The following is a 22,098-nucleotide window of genomic DNA, read 5'->3' as shown; positions in this document are numbered from 1 at the left end:
TGGCCTACCTCATTAGGCCAACGCGCACACCTTTATAATACAACCTTGCCCGTTGACAACAACACACGAAGCGCACCCTTTCGGATATTCCGTGCACTGTGACAGTTCCGACTTACTGTCATACAGAGTGAGCGGAAGAAAACCGGAAAGAGACCAGAAAGAAAAAGAACAAATTGAAGGTAGAAATTTTATGTTTGCAGTGTGTGTTAAAATCAAATTTCTAGATTTATTTAGTGTGAACACATAGATTCGAATCAATTTTATGATCGGTGAGAAATACATTATAAAACATACTTATGTGTACTAAGTTACAACACTTATTTAGGGTTACCACTACGGATTTGGTATTAGGCAGAACAACAACAACATCCTGAAATCAGTTAAACGAAACTAAACGTGAGTAGCTTAGATGCATAGGAAACAGTCAACTATGAGAAAAATGAAGAATCATCAGATGAAAAAACAATGTCACTAATGCGTAACTAAAACTCTATTTTAACAGGAAAATTGTATTCTCCAATTGCACCGACAAATCGGATCACAGTGTTTTTATTCATTTCCGTGCCGGAGAATAATAATTTTGGAAACCCGTTGAATTAATTTCAACACTATATAATTTTCGTTTACAACAACGAAATCGATCAATTCGTCAACATGCCGAATCGTGGTACGAAGTCCGATGGTAGCGAGAGTGCACCAGCAAATGAAACGTCGAAGAAAATCGCCGATGGATATTCCTGTGGAACCTGTGACGGACCTGATACTGATGATATGGTACAATGCGATCAGTGCGACGGATGGTACCACTACGATTGTGTTGGAGTATCAGATGAAGTTGTCAACCAGAGCTGGAGCTGTACCAACTGCAAACCCGCAACATGGATCCAGCGAACTACGTCAACACCGATGAACCAATCAACACCAATCACTGCCAAGAAGAAGCAGGAATCGAAACGTACTTCAACAGTTCAGGAAACCACAGCAACAACAACGGTTCGTTCGTCTCGTGAATCATCGTCGCAGAAGCAGTCTGATTCAGTGCTATTGAGGAATGCAGAACATACTCTTCAGTCGAGTTCATGCAATGACCAAAGAAAGCAGAAAGTCTCTGTGTCGTCAATAAAAGGAACTTCTATGGTCAAACTTGATCAGGCCCTTTCAGAAGTTTCTTGTTCGTCATCACAGATATCCGCTCGTAATCGTGCCAAACTGCAATTAATGAGACTGCAGGAAGAAAAGGATTTTGAGGAGCGTCAACAGCATGAAGAAGCAGAACGTCGACGAGTAGCTGCGGAAAAACAAAAAGAGTTCATTGCCAAGAAGTACGAAATTTTGGAAAACTTGGCAAGTGACGAGGGATCCATCCGGAGTTCCGGTTCCGTAATTTCTCGAAGTCGAATAGAAGAATGGGTCGTAACTGCCAGCCATACGCAGTTTAAAACCGATATGCATTTAACTGTTCAACAATCCTCGCAAAAAGGAAAACCTCAAGAACAGATGCAACAGGAACAATTTCAGCAGCAAAAACGACTGATGCAGCAGAGTGATGAACAACTGGATCAAGAAGAAATCCTGTGTGAACAACAAATAGCAAATCAAATGAAATCTAATAACATTTTGCCTTCCAGACAGATTATTGCGTCACAAACGAACTTTCTTCCTGATCCAGTGCGTGGGCAGTCAGTTCGCTTCAACCCGAATACTCTGCCTCCATCATCACAAATAAGTCGTCCGAGCAGATCAACTATGGGTGTACCATATGCCTACAACCAGTTCCAGCTTTCAAACTCTCAGATTGCAGCACGGCAAGCAGTTTCGAAAGACTTACCCACGTTTTTCGGAAACCCGGTAGAATGACCGATCTTCTTATCCATGTTCAATAGCACAACAGCTATGTGTGGATTCACGGAAGAGGAGAATATGGTCCGGCTGCAAAGATGTGAAGGGGAAAGTATACGAGGCAGTCAAGTGCAGGCTGATGCACCCCGGGAACGTTCAAGGAGTTATGGGCACTTTGAGGATGTTATTTGGTCAACCGGAAGTCATTGTTCATTCTCTGATTGACAAGATAAGTTCGTTGCCGGCGATTCGAGAAGACCGACTGGAAACGCTTGTGGATTTTGCGGTAAGCGTGCAGAACTTTTGTGCTACCGTTGAATCATGCGGCATGGAGGAGTATATGTATAACGTCGCGTTGTTACATCATCTCGTCAGCAAACTGCCACCGTCAATCAAGCTCAATTGGGCACAACATCGAAAGACGTTTTCAACAGTCAACCTGGCGACGTTCAGTGAATGGGTGTATAATCTAGCGGAAGCGGCCAGCTTGGTAACATTTCCTGCTGTATCGTTTGAGGCAAAACAAGGTCGCAACGTTACTCGACGAAGCAAAACAGGAGACGGTTACCTCAACGCGCATTCTGATACGAACGTTCCGAATAACACGGAACCTCATACGATCCTCAAAGCGGAAGCACATTCAACCTTAGTACCCGCTTATGAAAGATGCGCAGTATGTGAAGGAAACTGCAAATCTGTGGACAAGTGCAAAAGATTTCTTGAGTTCACCAGAGATTCCAGATGGGCGGTTGTCAGAGAGTGCGGACTTTGTCGGAATTGCCTTCGCCATCATAAAGGACACTGCAAGGCCAATCCGTGTGGCAAAGACGGATGCACATACAGACATCATGAGCTGCTACACAACGACCAAAAAGAGAAGGCCCAAACTCCGAGTGTAAACCATGAATCGGCCCAAGCTGGTACTTCCGGACACGATTGCAACACACATCAAACGACATCAAGCTCTGTGTTGTTTCGATACCTTCCGGTAGTGCTGTCAAGTTCTGAAAAGGAGATACACACATATGCGTTTTTAGACGAAGGATCTGCGTTGACGCTGCTCGACCAAGAACTTGCTGACGAGCTAAAACTAAATGGAATCTCAAGTTCACTCTGTCTGTGTTGGACTGGAGGTACTCAACGCCATGAAAGGAGTTCCTGTATTGTCAAGCTTCATGTTTCTGCAAGACACCACGAAGCTAAGAAGTTTCCTTTAGAGGATGTGCGAACAGTTAATCAGCTAATGCTGCCACGCCAAACTTTACATCTTGAAGAGCTAGTACACCTTTATCCTTACCTCAAGGGATTGCCAATCGACTCATATCAAGACGCTCGTCCACGCATTCTAATAGAAATGAAGCATGCCCAGCTAGGACTAACATTGAAGAGCCGTGAAGGAAAATTGGGTCTACCGATCGCGATGAAGACAAGATTAGGTTGGACTGTTTGCGGTGGATTATGTACTGAAGAGACACCAAATATGTTCCACTACACCTTCCACGTACGTTCGTGCAGTGATCCCCACGACGAAGATCTTCATAAAACCGTGAAGGAATATTTTTCCCTTGACAGTCTTGGAGTTGTGAGACCAACTAAGGTGCTTCAATCTTCTGAAGATGAGCGAGCCCGGTCACTTTTGGAGCATCATACACGTTTTAACGGTGAACGTTTTGAAACAGCGTTACTTTTTCGATACGACGATATCCGTCTTCCTGATAGTCGAGACATGGCATTACGTCGTCATTTATCATTGGAAAAACGAATGGCTTAGGACCAACAGCTCGCAGAAGTATTGCACCAGCAGATAGCAGATTACATGAGAAAGGATACATTCGCCAGGTTTCTGAAGACGGAGACGAGCAAAAATCCGGTAAAATATGGTATCTTCCGATATTTCCAGTAACGAATCCGAATAAATCAGGAAAGGTCAGGATAGAGTGGGACGCTGCTGCCAAAGTTCACGGTAAATCACTGAATTCTTTTCTACTGAAGGGACCAGATTTGCTCTCTTCTCTTGTAGAAATTCTACTCCGTTTTCGCATGCACCTTGTTGCGGTAACTGGAGTCATTCGTGAGATGTTTCACCAAGTGCTTATCCGCAAAGAAAATCAAAAATATCAACGATTCTTTTGGACTGACAAGAAAGGGGAGCTCGTAGTGTACGCAATGAAAGTCATGACCTTTGGGGCGTGCTGTTCTCCGAGTAGCGCTCAATACGTAAAGAACATCAACGCGGAGCGGTTTAAGAATGAGTACCCAGCGGCATACGAAGCTATTACGAAGTCACACTATGTCGATGATATGTTGATCAGTGTAGCCTCCGAGGGTGAAGCCATACAGATTGCGGAAGACGTTAAGTTTGTTCATGCACAAGGTGGATTCGAAATTCGGAACTGGATCAGTAATTCTAGACGAGTAACATCGGCTCTACAAGAAGTTGACACGAAAGAGAAAAGTCTCGATTTATCTTCAGAGCTGTCCACAGAAAAGGTACTAGGCATGTGGTGGAACACAATGTTCGATGTCTTCACCTATAAGTTTGGATGGACTCGTTACGATGGAGATCTGCCGAAAGAACAACGACACCCTACCAAGCGTGAGGTACTACGAGTGTTGATGACTATTTTCGACCCACTTGGACTGATTGCACATTTTCTGGCCTATTTGAAGACCTTGTTGCAGGATATCTGGCGATCTGGCATTGGTTGGGACGAAGAAATAGATAATAATGCATTCATCAAGTGGTTGACATGGCTAAAAGTATTGCCCAATTCAAATTGCCCGTTGCTACAGTGTCAAATATTCATTAACAGAAGCCGACGAAGTACAATTGTACACATTCGTAGATGCTGGAAAAAATGGAATGGCAGCTGTATGTTTTCTTCGCATTGCCACAAAGGGAGGAATCCACTGTTCACTGTTCACCTCTATAACTAGAGTAGCACAATTGAAACTCACTTCAATCTCTCGACTGGAGTTGCAAGCAGCGTTAATAGGAACACGGCTCGCTCGTATGGTCGACGATACGCTGAGTATAAGAATCACAAAAAAGTTGTACTGGTCGGACTCGAGAGATGTTTTGTGTTGGATCAACTCTGATCATCGACGGTACACTCAGTTCGTCGGATTTAGAGTCACGGAGATCTTAGAAGTTACAGAAGCACATGATTGGCGATACATACCAAGCAAGCAGAACGTTGCTGATGATGGCACAAAATGGGACACACAGCCAGATCTCTCCCCTCAGAGCAGATGGTTCAACGGCCCAGACTTCCTATGGACAACCGAAGACGAATGGCCGAAGTCAGTAATACGGAATGAATCCACAGACGTCGAAATCGTAGAAAATCTTGCAGTCCACCACGTTGTATCAGAATCAGTTGTTCGCGTCACGGACTTCTCTAACTGGGAACGACTGAGGAATGTAGTTGCACGTGTACTGCGATTCACAGCAAACTGCCAATCCAAGTTACGAAGACAATCAACTATCACCGGACCCCTTGTCGAAAGTGAGCTCAGCGCTGCTGAAGCATACTTGATCCGCTTGGCTCAGCAAGAAAGATATCCCGAAGAATTCTCCATCCTAAATACTAAAACGAACGAAGAAAACATAGCAGTGACTCCTCCGAGATGCAGTTCACTATACAAACTGACTCCGCGTTTGGACGAACGTGGTATTATGCGAATGAGAACCCGTATTGCAGCTTGCCAATATGCAACTGAAGACGCGAAGAAACCCATCATCTTACCACGTACGCACCACATCACAACCCTAATAATAACACATTACCATCATTAATATCACCACCAAAACCACGAAACGGTCATAAACGAACTGCGGCAAAAATATCAAATCAGTCGCATACGCTCGTCTTACAATCAAGTACGCAAAGCTTGCCAAAGATGCAAGGTCGAGCATGCAGCACCAAAGCTTCCACTTATGGCCGATCTACCACCTGGTCGACTTGCAGCATTCTCACGACCTTTCACACAATAGATTACTTCGGTCCAATTGAAGCCGTCGTCGGAAGGAGAGTCGAGAAGCGCTGGGGTGTGCTAGCCACTTGTTTGACCGTTCGAGCGATACATATTGAAGTGGTCCACTCCCTGACCACTAGTTCTTGCATCATGGCCATCAGAAATTTTGTTGCTAGGCGTGGGCAACCTCGTAAATTCTATAGCGACCGTGGGACTAATTTCGTCGGAGTGGAGCGCGAACTGAAGAAAATCGAGAAAGTAATTGACCACGACGAGATCATGGATCAGGAGTTTACTAGTTCCGAGACAGAATGGGTGTTCAATCCACCACTTGCACCACACATGGGCGGAAGCTGGGAGCGACTGATTCGCACAGTTAAGAACAACCTGATGACAGTCTGCACAGCTAAGAAACCATCTGACGAAGTGCTCCGGAACGTCCTGATCGAAATTGAGAACGTGGTCAATTCCCGGCCACTTACGCACGTGCCGACAGACGATGACTCCGCTCCTGCTCTCACACCGAATCATTTCCTACTTGGTTCATCCAACGGAAGCAAGCCGCTCATCACTAACAACGACTGCGTTCTAGCCTTGAAGCAGAATTGGTGCACTTCGCAAATCCTGGCGAATCTGTTTTGGAAGCGGTGGCTTACCGATTATCTTCCTGAAGTCACTCATCGATCCAAATGGTTTCACTCTGTGAAGCCCATCGCTACTGGGGATATTGTAATCATCGTGGACTCCAAGATGCCTCGGAGCTGTTGGCCGAAAGGAAGAGTCATCAATACGATTCCTGGACGAGACGGACAGGTTCGATCTGCAACCGTGCAGACAGTCAATGGAGTATACGAACGTCCAGCTGCCAAATTGGCGGTATTAGATATTCAGCGCGTCGAATCGTAAGCCAACATTGAAGTTGGTGTACCTTGGAGGGAGTGTTGGCCTACCTCATTAGGCCAGTTCGCACACCTTTATAATACAACCTTGCCCGTTGACAACAACACACGAAGCGAACCCTTTCGGATATTCCGTGCACTGTGACAGTTCCGACTTACTGTCATACAGAGTGTGCGGACTAAAACCAGAAAGAGACCAGAAAGAAAAAGAACAAATTGAAGGTAGACAATTTATTTTCGCAGTGATAAAAATATATATTTTGGAAAAAAAACATACAAGTTTAAAGAGGTGTCTATAAACCCTGATGAATACGGCTTTTCATTCTACTTTCTGAACAAAACGTGAACTACTTGACATGGTTGGAGCGTTGTTCAAATATTGGGAAAAACACTTCATGAAAACTCAACCGTTACTCTCTAGTTTATAAAGAATCTTACTAAAATCAGCAGTCTTCCCTTATGCAAAACAAAAAAAAACTCAAAACAGATGCTTTTGTATGAATTTTTCAATGATGAAATTTTGGGCGTAGAAGTATTTCCGATTAACTTCATCAAATCAATTCTCCATCTCCACCATGATGGCTGCTGGTGTCCTCGCCGAACGCGGCCAACCGGATCTCGCACAGTCCTTGACCGTGCCCGTCTCCCGGTTCCGACGGATAATGGTATAGATGAAATTCCGCTTCATCCTCTGGGATTCCAACCACCGGAATATGTCGCCGGGTAACTCATCTCTCATTGACCGTGCCCGTCTCCCGGTTCCGACGGATAATGGTATAGATGAAATTCCGCTTCATCCTCTGGGATTCCAACCACCGGAATATGTCGCCGGGTAACTCATCTCTCGCGAACAACTTTACTACCACGAATACTTTTCGCAGTACTTCTGCATAGTGCGCGATAAACAAACAACGATAACAGCAAGTCAATAACGTGCGCGTCGGTTAGCCTATACATGAGGCTAAAGCTGCCACCAATACACAGAACGTACATGATGTGCACCCACACAACGATGAAAAGTAGTATCAAAACTTATTGAACACTCTGTAGACCATTCGTGGCCAACCGAGTCGGTGGAATCCTCGAGATAACGGTTGCCAATGAGAGAAAGTGGGTGCCGTCAGAGTCCAATCCGGCAGACGAAGCAACAAGGTGAAGGTGTGGACCCTACTTCAGTGAAGGTAGCATGTGATTTCACGGACCAGAGTTCCTGTGGTATCCAGAATGGTCAAGTTCAATCGATCGAGTAATTGACACCTACGAAGAAGCACAGTTCTTCACCATTTGACATGGGAGCCAATGATTAAGTATAAACGGTTCTCTGAATAGAAGAAGCTAGAACGTAGTTTAGTATACGTGCTACGAATCATCAGAATCAACACCAGAAATAAAGGTGAAAGGAGTCCATCGACTGGACTACTAACTCAATCGGAGCTGGAGGCTGCCGAAACTGAAATTTTGAAACAAATTCAACTAGAGGCCTTTCCGGATGAAAGTACTACATTGCTAAATCATCAAGTACTGACAGAGGATGAGCTCGTTCCAATAGAGAAATCCAGTGCTATATACCAACTAATACTGATCTTGGACGAATTGGTACTGATGCGGTAGAAAAGTTGCTGGTAAACGACTGGACTAAGCGTATCATCGGTACTTCGCATATCTGCAGGCCTAAAATAGACCCCAACCGTGGTCCTTAGCTTCTTGTCCAGTAACTCCTATCCCTACCTCTCCGCGGTTCCAGCTGAGGTACGAGTAATTGTGATAAGGATCGGGTAACCAATCCAGGTGGGATCATGATCGTATGCTGTCAACTTGAGCTTACGAGTGTCCGTCCTCCATGATAGGAGCGGCTCAAAACGGCATCTATACTCTAGCCTAGCGACGGTCGATCACTGTCCTCGTGTCAGCGAAGGACTCTAAAGTGTTGTGCACGATGGCCCTCCGATGAGTTGCGGGCAGGCCCAGCAAGCCACCCTACAAAAACAAAAAGTTACTAATAACACAGAAGCAAATACGGATCAGAACAATCAGAAAAGTTCCAGGCGACGAAATAAGGACTACGATTGGGAACTTGGAACATAGAACTGTAAATCGCTCTGTTTCGCAGGATGTTTTTGCTGGGCAAGGCAGAGGGTACGGAAAAACGGGCATTGTGCCGTTACCTTCTACCAAAATTGTGGTACAATAACGAACTTGGCACTGGTTTGCAGTGCTGGGTAGAAAGCGCCAACGTGTAATCAGCTGGCTGCCGATCAACGCAAGGATATGTAGACTGATGATTAATGCCCGTTTCTTTAACTTCAGTACCATCAACGTGCATTGTTAGCCATTGCCAGACCCGACGATGAAAAAAATAACGTTCTACGTGCAGCTGGAGCAAGCGTGGGCAGCTCCCACAAAGGGACGTGAAAATCGTCATCGAAGACATGAATGTTCAAGTAGGGCGAGAGACAATAGACCGAAGATTGATACGAATAACCTGCATGCCGTATCAAATGATAACGGCCAACGATGTGTAAACTTTGCAACCTCTCGTGATATGGTAGTCCGAAGTAGTTTCTTCCCTTGCAAGGATATCCATAAAGTCACTTGGAGATCACCTTGCCAATTCACAGAAAATCAAATCGACCTCGTACTAATCGACGAAAAATTTTTCTCCGACATCATCAATGATCATACGTATCGCAGTGCGAATATAGAGTCGGACCACTACCTAGTTGCAGTGTACATGAGCTCAAAAATCTCAACAGTGTATAACATGAGATGAAGTCGAACGCCACGACCCAACACTGAGCAACTATGGGAGACTGCTGTTGCTATGGAATACTTGCAGCGGCTGAAGGCAGCGCTACCAATGGAAGAGCAGCTAGGCGCAGCTACTCTTGAAGATAGCTAGAGGGATATTTGTACAGCCATAGGTAGCATTGCTATGGCGGCGCTAGATACGTCATTCCTAGTCATTCCTGATCCGAAGGAATGACTGTTTTGACAAGCAATTAGTTGAGGAGAAGAATGCAGCGAGAGGGAAAATGCTGCAGCACCGTACTATAGCTAACGTAAAACGATACAGATAGGCGATTAACAGACAAAATTCGATCTTCTGCACGAAAAAGCGCCAGCAGGAAGACAGGAAACGCGAAGTGATAGAACATCTGTACTACGCAAACGACGCATGGAAATTTTACGAGAATCTGTACGACGATAGATCTAGGAGCAGGTGCAGTCGATGACCGTTTTCCGGCCCCTGATCTCCAAGAAGTAGAGGATGAAATTGGACGGTTGAAGACAATAAAGCCGCTGGTATCGACAATTTATTGAACGAACTACTAAAATACGGTGGTGAAACACTAGTAGGGCACTGTACTGAGCAATCGTCAATATTTGGGTGGATGAGCGTTTACCAGAGGAGTGAATGGAAGGGATTGTGTGTCCAACGTGCCAATGTTAAGCGCCGCCTACAAGGTATTCTCTCATATACTACACCGCCGCGTATCACCGTTTGTAGTTAGTTCGTGGGGCAATATCAAGCGGGATTTATGGGTGCTTGAGCCTCCACGGACCAGATTTTCGCGATATGACAGGTTCTGCAGAAATGTCGCGAGTTAAACGTACCCACACATCACCTTTTCATCGACTCCAAATAAGTTTATGATATAATCGATCGGCACAAGCTATGGCAAATTATGCACGAACACGGTTTTCCGGATAAACTGATATGATTAATGTATGTGGTTAAAGTATTAAGGATTCTCTCGGTTCCCTTCGAATCTCGGGCTACGGTAAGGTAATGGGCTTCCCTACTTGCTGTTTAATGTCGCTTTAGAAGGTGTGAACAGAAGAGCGGGGATAGACACGAGTGGTACGATTTACCGAAAGTCAGTCCAGCTTTAAGGGCTTCGCAGACGACATGGACATTGTGACACGAAACTTTGAGATGATGACGGATACTGAAGATTGACCCCAGTAGGGTTGGACTTGTCATCGTCGATAACGAAAGAAAGAGGCTCCGAGGAGACAAGTGTTAGCTTCTCATCAAGAACTCAGATTGATGGTGACGAAATTGAAGTGGTAGACGAGTTCATGTACTTAGACTCATTTGCGACCGCCGATAATGACACCAGCAGAAAGATACAAGGACGCATTTTGGTATGAAATCGTGCTTACTTGGGGCTACGGAAAATACTACGGTCGAAAAAAATTCGCCGCATCACAAAGTCAACCATCTATAAAATGTTAGTGTGTTCGCACGGAAGGTGTTGTACACCATCTGCTGTGGAGTGCAGATGGATGACGGAACGTGGAGAAGATGAACAAACCATGAGTTGCACCATTTTCAAGGAGAACCACCCATCGTTCATACCACGAAAATCAGCCGGCTGCGGTGGGCTGTGCACGTCGTAAGAATGTCGGACGACAGCTCAGTAGGAATAATCCTCGACAACAACTCGACAGGAACGAAGAGATGCCGGTAAGGATGCGCAGCGGGTAAGGTGGCTCGACCAAGTAGAAGGCGACTTGCGAATCTTACGCAGACTGCATGGCTAGCGACAAACAGCTTTATACCGAGGTGAATGGAACTCCGATGAAGTTCGCCAAAAGTTCATCATACCAAAACTTCGATCCGTAGTGAAGGTGATCGAACGAAATTGCCAATTCTGCAAGGTTCGTAAGGCACGTCCAACCGTTCCTCCGATGACACCTTCGCCAACTGCACGGTTAGCCGTACATTTTCGTCCGTTTAGCTTCGTCGGAGTGGATTACTGCGGGCCATTACTGGTTAAACCAGGTCGTTCGAAAGTGAAACGCTGAACGTCTGCTCCGTGAACAGATCAACGAAGGGTTGACATCCACGTTCACCAGTGTCATCACGAAGTGGAACTTTATTCCATCAAGTGCTCCGCACACGAGAGGTGTGTGGGAGCGGTTAGTCCACTTGGTAAAAGTTGCGATTGGGGATGCGTACACCATGAGGAAACTCAACAATGAAGAGTTACAAACCGTAATCGTAGAGACAGAGAGCATTGTAAATACTAGACCATTCACGTACTTACACTCTTGATTCTGCGGAATCAAAATTCTTCACTTCAAACCATTTCCTGCTTGGAAGCTCCTACGGGGTCAAGCAGCCATGCGTGGATGAAAAATTTTTGGAAGAACTTTCTCTGAGTCTTGGGGAGATATCCAACGTCAGCTCAATCGATTTTGGCTACGCTGGCTGAAGGAATACCTTCTGTTAATCCGGGAACAGTCTAAGTGGCGAGTGATAGTGGGCGAGGGAAAGCGGATTGGTTGAATACGTGGTATCGTAATCGAATCGATCCAAGCAGCAAGATAGACACGTTCGCCAAGCTTCAGTCCAGACCACGGAAGGTTTTCTTCGACGACCTGTATGGAAACTGGCTGTTCTCGATGCAAGCAGTAACTATGCGGTCATGGAAGCCGTGGGACCGCGCCCGGGGAAGAATGTTGTCACAGCGACATCGAACGAGTTGGAAACCATTTCATCGAATGTCGTACAGCGAGCAGCCAGCCTGTGCGCTACAGACTCTACTCGTCGAAACATCACCCAGCGGAAATAAAACGATAGTAAGAAGAAAAAGGTCATAAAAACTGTGAACAGATCGCATGCGGATGAAAAAATTGTTGATTTTTTGTAATATTTGTTCTATTTAAAATTCCTGTTAAAGGACTGTCGGAGGCCAATGTCTTGTTCTTCCGATTTATATTCATTCAATCAAATGTTGATTATAAGCTCGTCTCCCGTTGTTTGCCGACCGATTGCCTTTTATGACACATGCAATTCAATTCTGAAGGCGCCGCAAAACTAATATTTTAGGTGCTTTATGATCTTTACAATTTAATTGGTCGTTTCGAGACCACTCTCCCCTATTGATAATCTCGACGCGAGAAGACATTCGAACTCTGAGTGTTATACCAATCTATGGAAATTTGCAGAAAGCTTAAAATGGAAGAAGAAAAAGAAATTGAACCAACTTTTGAGTTGAACCCGGAAGTGCTAATAAGCATGGTGGTTGAAACAGGTGAAAGAAGAATCGATACAAACTTTCTCATTATGGGAAAACGGATGTTGAACTAACAAGTTGAACAAGGAAAATTGTTCTTGAAATGGCAATGCACACTTTTGTTCAACACATATGTGGCTACATTGTACATGAAATAGTAGTTATGGTTGCATGAATTAGTTCGAAACTTCAAAATAAGCACTTTTCCCCACACCTATTTCTTCAATTTGGATTTTCAAAATCCGCTTCACCCGGTTTTCATGTGTTTAAAATATGACTGTACAATCTCTTCGGGTTTACTTGTATAGTCAAACCAAAAGTTACAATTGCAAAAAAATGTCTATCTTTTGAATTTTAGATACAGGCGTTTGCAAGCGTAACATATAGGCACAGTACCGATGCAACTATAAGATCAATGATTATTAGAAGACAAACATAAAGAGTTGTAGTAGAACATAGGATCATGTTGACACCTTTCTCCCATCAATATTCTTACATAGGAAATACGGTAGAACCGAACACAAAAAAAATGCCGATGTGGTATATGTGATAAGAAACACTATAACAATATTTCGAACAGCGCAAGACATCATCAGCCTCATCGTTCATTTTTATTTATTTCCCAACAGTCATCAAATCAACAACTTACGTCTCGAATATGGTTTACACGGATCGAGGCATTTCGAAAATCTATGTGATTGAATTAATAACAGTGATAACAGCAAACGTGAAATAATATAATCACAGTATGCAGTATTTCAGTGAACTACATTCAAAGTGGCAAGTGGCGCTGAACGAATGCTAATATAAAAAAAAAATTGTGCGTAATGATGAACTTGCTACGAAAGTTTGTGATAATTCAATATTGCAGTATAGATAAACCCTAAGAAAAGGTGTGTTCAAATATGCAGTATCAATGTTCTGTAAGTGGTTTTCTGAAATAACGATCAAGCAATCGGAGCAATTTTCAAAAATAACGATCATATGTCGAAATACCGCGTTAAATCTATTACATTACTAGTGACTTTGTGCTGCTTCTGTACATATGTACCATATTTTCAAAAAAAAATTAGTCTTGAGAACAAAGGCTTCAACATTAGCTTTTGTGTTTTTTGGTTTGCAATTTACATAATAGTAAATTACCGGGTAATGTGTAATGCATCATCGTGAAGACTCACGCTCTGGATCATTTGAATCATTTTGGATTAGTGTAATGTGTGGAACCGAAAATAAGTGAGAATTAATATCGAATATTCAAGTGAACGATTCCAAAATTTGGATGTATGCTCAAGAGTTTTTTTTTCACAAATGGAATTTTCGTTCCTAGAGAAGCTTTTCAATGTTGTATTATTGTGACATCTCTTCTGGGACTTGGTTGAAATTTCGATGCATTCACCATATTTGCGAATATCCATTGACGAAAAAATGCCCCAGATAAAATTGGAAACGGGTGTCGATCACTCGGTTATTAATTTCGATGTGATCATAGATCATGAGAACCACAAATTTGATCCTAAACAAATTAACAGGTGGCAAATTTAGCTTTATTGTCTGATTTGGAGATTTGTTAATGCCCATTAGTCGCCAAAACATACAAGTTGATGCCGTTGGACTTTTCTACGCAAATGCCATGTTTACGGGTTTGAGACCCATGAGCAGATGAATACCAAAATTCATAAAATCGTGGCTGAGATACCAGCCGAAATGTGCGTAAAAGTAATCAAAAATCATCTTGAAAAATAAGACTCACATGTAATAGCCAAGAAAAATTAGATCAAGGATCAAGGAAATTGATCATCATGCATTCCTGCCCTCCACACAGTTTCCAGACAAATATTTCCTTAACAGGGAAGGGCGTATAGATCCGTTTCTCTGACAGCGTGAAGAAGACTTTTTGAAAGATCTGTGCGATAGTTTATGATCAGAGAAAATATTGTATGTCGATGATTTAAAAAAATCCGAGCGGTACAATCAACTTTCGACTGTTACGATTAAACGAGCTCCTTCATTTTTTCTTGTTTTTAAACGGGCGAGGAGCTCCATACATACAAATCAAATGTCAAATTTCGTGGTATGGGTACGTTCGTAGTTCTTCTGATCGTTTGACGTATACTCGTTACCGATTAACTGACAACGTTTAAACCTGGCTTTAGAGCTACGATGATATCATCAATAGAGGCACGGTTCGCAACATGCTGCTCTGCGTTAGCATGTACATAATGAAAGTCAGGCCCACTAACTGGTACTAAGGGTCTAAAAATACTCCTTTCCCAACATCGTGCAAAGAACCGGGATGAAATTTCGGAGTGAGTTTAGAAATTCCTCTGACGCAGAAGTGCTGAAAGCGAACTATGAACGAATCGAATGAGTAAGATTCTCTACTTAACAAATTCATAAAGGGTACAACATTTAAAAAAAAAAATTACACTTGATGATAAACCTAACTCAACTTTAATAAATGGGTACACACGTTGCTCGCCGCCATTGACGTTTTGGCAAAGTTGAACGTAACTATACAATAAATGAACAATAGAAAAAAAACGCTGGAATCGCTGTACTTTTCGTCTGCGTCGACGGAACCTTGGCGTCTTTACGTTATCGTCTTCCAATACTAATAAAATGACACAAGTAATGGCGAAGTTTCATCGTTAGTGTCAGAAAAATATAATTTGTTGCAAAATATGTAACAATTTTACGTGACCGGAATAAATCGCAGCAGTAAACAACTGAAACAGAAACAACCACTTAGAAAAAGTGTAGTAGACTAGAAATATTGTGGCGCGGGAAAAACATCGTGTGTATAAATGCCTCACAATTCTACTAGAAATATTATTTTCTCGCTTTCGTTTTTCCGAATTTATTCTAAAACCAATGTAATGGGGACGAAGTCCCCATTTAGCGAGGATAAGGAATCGAGGCCGCCAATCCGCCAAGATGACGCGATCCCAGTCCACCGCCGACCCGCCGTCGGAAGCGGTGGTGTCTCGCCCGCAAACCTGGGATCCACTGAATGCTCGGTTGGTTTAAAACATAGGATACGATCCATTAGCAATGTCCTAGCTTTAGCGAGCGTCGGACGGCATACGTTTGCCCGGTTTATTTTTGTTTTGAAATACAATACCGCGCCACAATGTTTCTAGCCTACTACACTTTTTCTGAGAGGTAGTTTCTGCTACAGTCGTTTTCTGCAGCGTTTCATTTCAGGAACCACCATTTTATAAAGGGTGTGTCACATCAAATTGCATCACGGAAAAAACGCTGTAGAAATTCGCCCAGTAGACCGATCCTTCTGAAAATTTTAGACAGTAAAATAAAAACTATTAAACAACTTTTGGCATTTTCTTTTTATTCATACTTCGAGCCCAAGCCCGTATGCTCGCACCTTCCTCTTTACCCCGTCCATAAGGTTCTGTACAACGTCAGGTTGTAGTTTTTTTTTGAACAGAAGTCCATTTTCTCTTGAAGTCCGCCTCCGATTTGACAACTTTTGGGTTCTTCCGGAGGGCCTGCTTCATAATCGCCCAATATTTCTCTATTGGGCGAAGCTCCGGCGCGTTGGGCGGGATCATTTCCTTTGGCACGAAGGTGACCCCGTTGGCTTCGTACCACTCCAACACGTCCTTTGAATAGTGGCACAAAGCGAGATCCGGCCAGAAGATGGTCGGGCCCTCGTGCTGCTTCAATAGTGGTAGTAAGCGCTTCTGTAGGCACTCCTTAAGATAAACCTGCCCGTTTACCGTGCCGGTCATCACGAAGGGGGCGCTCCACTTTCCGCAAGAGCAGATCGCTTGCCACACCATGTACTTTTTGGCAAACTTGGATAGTTTCTGCTTGCGAATCTCCTCCGGAACGCTGAATTTGTCCTCTGCGGAGAATAACAATAGGCCCGGCAGCTGACGAAAGTCCGCTTTGACGTAGGTTTCGTCGTCCATTACCAGGCAATGCGGCTTCGTCAGCATTTCGGTGTACAGCTTCCGGGCTCGCGTCTTCCCCACCATGTTTTGCCTTTCGTCGCGGTTAGGAGCCTTCTGAACCTTGTATGTACGCAGGCCCTCCCGCTGCTTGGTCCGCTGGACGAATGAACTTGACAAATTCAGCTTATTGGCGACATCCCGGACCGAACTTCTCGGATCACGTCTAAACTGCTTAACTACGCGCTTGTGATCTTTTTCACTGACGGAGCATCCATTTTTGCCGTTCTTCACCTTCCGGTCGATGGTTAGGTTTTCGAAGTATCGTTTTAGTACTCTGCTGACCGTGGATTGGACGATTCCCAGCATCTTACCGATGTCCCGATGTGACAACTCCGGATTCTCGAAATGAGTGCGCAGGATTAATTCACGACGCTCTTTTTCGTTCGACGACAGTTTTCCAAATTTACGAAAAATTGACAGTGAAACATGGCCAACGTGATCTATACACTCTTATCTGATTATAAGCGAAAGCTGAAGATATAATTCCTAAAAATTAAATTTCTACAGCGTTTTTTCCGTGATGCAATTTGATGTGACACACCCTTTACTACATCAACCAAATGTAATTGTTTGAAACTAGAGTTATGTGATACAGTTTGGCTAACTTTTTCTATCGAGACTTCATAGTTACGTATGCATTTAAAAAATGGGCATATTTCTGATGGTGATGAAAAAAAAACTACAAATTATAATTCAATTGAACAAATGTTCCTTAAATCCTACAAAAATGCTTCGACATCCTACCGGGCAGCCTTACGGCATCTGGGCGGATCCTTTGCAATGACCGATGACATATTGATGTCGGATCTATGGTGGGCTTGGTGATCAGATGGTTCTCCAATTTGGTCACAAAACTAGTGGAGTAGATTCGTCCGAGGTTCGTCCAAAAATTTTTATTGGTCGCAGTTGGGGGACGTTGAAATGGTTGGCGATCTTCGGTACAACATTCATCTTCATCCGGTACATCCTCTCCAGTAATCTCTTAACGTGAAGGGCCGATGTCAGGTCCGTCACGTTTTTCGCGTGATACTGCTTGATGAAACAGCAACTTCCGGTAGGCATTATGTAATATACATCTTTCCGTTCACCGCAAGCCTCAAAGAAAACAAGTTTGGACATTCTCTTCTTGCTGATAGTCAGCCACAAAAGGTCCTTCTCTGGGAACTAGATGTGGCAGATATATATGACGTCATCGCATGGCAGAGGACCGGGAACGTGAAACACCTCCTGCCAGTTATTGCCGTCGAACGTCAAGTAGATCTCGTCATCCCTCTCCTGTTGCTCAGACACGGCCGATCTCGATTGACGATTCCGCATAAAAATGTACATTTTGACCAAAAACTTTTTCATCATCTGTTCGGTGGCTCCGTCGATTTTTCGCCGATGTCGATTTTTGACAAGAAAAATTTTTTCGAGATGACACCAGAGCTGCAATTCATCACCGTCAATGTCACAAAAAAGCTGACCATAGTCACTCAATTCCTCTCACGGCACGTGAGATCCAAATATTCAGTAGTGATACTCACTATTTTGATTCTGACACCTAACCAAATGACGGTTGGTTCCAATGTCTCTCACTGCCGATCGCTCTGTTTACAACTTTACGTTACGAGAGCGGTGGTTGTGGCGTATGATGGTAGTAGTAATGTGAGTGATCAGACAGTTCCAATCATTTTTGACAATCGCGACGGTTGTTTAGATTCGTTTGTTGATGTAGAAGTTGTTGTTGTTGTTAGAGATGTCTAAATTTTTCGTTTATTCGATTATCGATTAATCGTGGGGCCAATATTCGATTCATTCGAACAATTGTCTTTCAGTATTCGATTAATCGAGCGAATATTTATTTCTTGTAGTTAAAATGAACAGACATATATAATAAAAAATATTATGGTGTCATGATTTTAAAAGATACATTAAATATAATTTTCAAATGAACATGGTGCAGCATAATGGTTTTTGAATGAAATGGTATTTAAGTATATTGATAAATTTACCATTTCATAATTATTTTGCGGATCATGAAAACGATCCGATTGAAAACCGACAATGCGTGTTTTTTTTAATTTTGAGTTAATCATTACCAGAACTATTGAAGTTTAGTTAATAAACGTGTGATGAACGCAAAAATTTTATTTTTTCATAAAACGAAAGAAAATTGCGATCTCAAAGAATCGCTTAAAAATCATCCACTTGCATTGAGGCTTTATTGAGAAACTTCTTATACCGTGCCATTAACTGCGCCACGAACAAGTCCAGATGGAATATATGTTTGCTTCCTTGCTGCATCCGGTGTTCATAGTACCCGGCAAATTCAACGTTTGCGTCTTCAGACTCGTCGCAATTTTTAACCAGATTCGGTACCAATCCACAGATTATAACATTCGATAGAACGCCTTGGGATAGCAGTTCGTATAGCTGTTTCGTCACCACTTCCAGCTTCTGTGGACTTTGTTCGAGGACAATCTGATTGGCGGTTTCTCGAAGGAATATTTGCCTGTCGATTTACGGCACCTTATAGTTGACCGTGAACGGTTACAGTTGTACCTTGCAAGCTTCCAGCATGAGGATAGCGTAATTCTTTTCGTTAGCTCCGAAGGAATGTGCTGAAATGCAAATAGTGTTGTTACATTCAAGAAACAAACAAATGACAATCTTACATACAAAATTTTAAGAATATCCTCCTAAGATAGAGCCGGCACTCTTACTCAAGCAACGACTCCTAACCGCGGGAATAACCCGCGAAGTAGAATTGGCGCACAAAATCAATCTGCACGTAGACAAATACTTTTCAATGGTTCTTCTCAGCGCATCCTGGGTATTTTTGATCAGCTAATCCACTTCGGACAAGACGAGTCTCATTTATATTTATATTTATATTTATTCATTTGCCAACAGATACAATGGTTATCCCAATGACATGAAAATTACGACAATACACATATTAATTAAAAACTCTACGGAAACAACTCTTATTTCTACAACGTGAAACATTAAAGTCAAACACATCGTAGTATCTGTTGAAGACACGGCACATCCTTCGCATGGGCTCGTTAAATCCATAATTTGTTCGCGAGGGATGGACGCATAAGAAAACGTGAGAGCGTAAATTACGGCGGCGGATGTTTATGTTAAGACAGCTTAACAGCGAAGTACAGTCGATGTTACCTTGAAGCAGGTCACCAATGAAGCATGCCATCGTGATGTTACGTCTCGCCTCAAGTGATTCCAAGTGTATTAACATGCAACGACTTTTGTAGCTGGGCAAGTTGTGGACGTCATTCCAAGGAAGATGCCTCAGAGCGAAACGGATAAACTTTCGTTGGATTGCTTCGATGCGGTTCACCTCGTTTTGGTAGTATGGGCACCACACTACAGCCGAATATTCCAGTATTGGTCGAACCAAAGAACAGTACAAAGCCTTAAGGCAATATATATCCTTGAATTCTTTGGCGAAGCGGAACATGAACCCGAGTTGAGATGAAGCTTTCGACACCACGTAGGCGACGTGGTCCTTGAATGTAAGCTTGGAATCAAGTAGTAATCCAAGATCCTTGACCGTCGATTCCCGTTTCAAGCTTATCCCCGATAGAACATAGTTGTGTTGAATCAATGCACGTTGTCTACCGAATGAAATTATAGAGCATTTCGATGCATTGAGTGACATGCGGTTTAGTTGGCACCACTCGGCGAAAGCTTCTAATTGCAGCTGTAGAAAAACAGCATCGCTTGGTTTCCGTATCACGAGATACAACTTGAGGTCGTTGGCGTACGACGACTTGCGGCATTTCAGAATGTAGTTGACGTCATTCATATACAGCAGAAACAGGAATGGCCCTAGATGGCTGCCTTGAGGAACGCCAGATGTCACGGGGAAGGAAGGAGCAACATAGTCCGCAATTTTGACAGACATGCTTCGACCAGTCAAATAAGAAGAAAGCCAAGCAAGCAGGTCGTTCTGAACACCTAACCTGTCATACTTAGCCAAAGCAATGTCGTGATTCATTTTATCGAATGCTGCAGAGAGGTCTGTATATATAGCATCTACTTGATGGCCTTGCTCAATTTCACGGATGATGTAGGAAGTGAACTGTACTAAATTGGTAGTCGTTGAGCGCTTGGACATGAAACCATGCTGGTCCATCGAAATGCAGTGAGCGAAGTTTTGAACCAATTCTTCGACAATAATTAGCAAGCAGCGTTTCAGGACCAAGGACGGAATACCATCAGGACCGGAACCCCTCGAACTTTTCAGTTGACTCCCGGTTGAGATAACCATTTCTCTCGTAATAGTAAACGGACCACTTGAGAAGGATGAGAAAGGAACGTAGCGAGATGCAGCTGCTACGTCCTGGCTGTTTGTTCGTTCGTTACTGAAAACGCTGCTAAACTGTTTACGAAATAATTCTGCAATGTAGTCCGAATTAGCCTTGGAATAACGCGTATACAGCTTTCGTGCCAGCATTACCTTGAGTTCTCGTTGATTTAGGTGTAGGGTGGTGGTCGCTCGATAAGATATGCTGACGTATTGACGTGGGTAGTTGTGTGTTAAATACTGGAACAGCCGAGCTCGTTGAAGCCACCGCACGTTGGTTATAAATGTTGCTAGGCAGTGGTGACGCTGATGTTGTAACAATTGGCGGTGGCGCTGGTACAGGTGAGGTCTGCATAATTGAATCACATATCAGTGGTGTAGTATCTTGTCTGGCAACGGCCGGACATATACTAGCAGGAGTCTTACCATTGCCAGTTGATAAAATCGGCAAAACTGATTTATTGTTCTGGGTACTATGTGTGATGTTTTTTGCACTCATATTCCCTCTACCCACTGGGATCAATTTGCTTGATCAAATTCGACACGACCACCCTGTTATATATCACGGCAACCGATGAATTCAACTCGATGTGGTAATTACTGCTGATGCGCCTGATTTCCACCTTCCGGTTCGAGGGCGTTGTGAAATTCATTATCTCATTGCGTAGCCGTTCCGCGCCCGGTTGGTAAAGTTTCCGCAGCAGACACATGATGCGAGTTTTGTTACTGGCCTGGAAGGGCCGTAGAACATGCGGGAAGTCTCCCTGGGAGCAAAGATTGATCAGATGCGTAACTAGCGTTTTGTGGTAGTCCAGTTTGGATAGCTGGCGCGGTCGGTAGCGGTCAACCCAGAGAGCCATTGTACACAAAAATATTTTATGTATAATGTATACAAAAATACTTGGTGACTTGTTGTTTTCGTGTTGGCCTTTGTCAAAGTAAATGTCATCACCTCCAGAGTAAATTAAGAGTAGAAATGCCATATCCCTGCAGTTTGCAACTGAAAATATAAGTCTGCAAAAGGATAGGCAGGACATCAAACATCAGTAAAATTGCGAATGTGTCTACAA

General features: G+C 43.4%; 3 protein-coding genes and 1 pseudogene across 4 annotated transcripts in view; 3 read left to right on the top strand and 1 right to left on the bottom strand.

The window, feature by feature from the left end:
* Positions 1 to 654: 654 nt before the first annotated feature.
* On the top strand, positions 655 to 1,857 carry LOC129773764 (uncharacterized). The gene has a single exon (XM_055777409.1). The coding sequence runs from the start codon at positions 655 to 657 to the stop codon at positions 1,855 to 1,857; it is 1,203 nt and encodes a 400-aa protein (XP_055633384.1).
* A 2,148-nt stretch (positions 1,858 to 4,005) lies between these two features.
* Positions 4,006 to 5,638, top strand: LOC129773763 (uncharacterized). Its single transcript, XM_055777408.1, has 2 exons — positions 4,006 to 4,583; positions 4,633 to 5,638. The coding sequence occupies exons 1-2, from the start codon at positions 4,006 to 4,008 to the stop codon at positions 5,636 to 5,638; spliced, it is 1,584 nt and encodes a 527-aa protein (XP_055633383.1).
* Positions 5,639 to 13,372: 7,734 nt separating this feature from the next.
* LOC129777593 (adipokinetic hormone/corazonin-related peptide receptor variant I) overlaps positions 13,373 to 22,098 on the top strand; it is a 70,282-nt gene continuing 61,556 nt past the window's right edge. The window contains exon 1 of one of the 2 annotated variants that reach the window (XM_055783962.1): positions 13,373 to 13,635. The gene's annotated coding sequence lies outside the window, so the exon portion shown is untranslated. Of the gene's footprint in view, positions 13,666 to 22,098 lie in introns of both variants that reach the window. The other variant, XM_055783961.1, reaches the window with a different exon arrangement.
* LOC129777594 (replication factor C subunit 3-like) lies at positions 18,892 to 21,888 on the bottom strand (annotated as a pseudogene).

Source organism: Toxorhynchites rutilus, chromosome 3, assembly GCF_029784135.1.
Source record: "Toxorhynchites rutilus septentrionalis strain SRP chromosome 3, ASM2978413v1, whole genome shotgun sequence".
NCBI lineage: Eukaryota > Metazoa > Arthropoda > Insecta > Diptera > Culicidae > Toxorhynchites > Toxorhynchites rutilus.
This window is presented reverse-complemented; position numbering and strand designations above follow the sequence as displayed.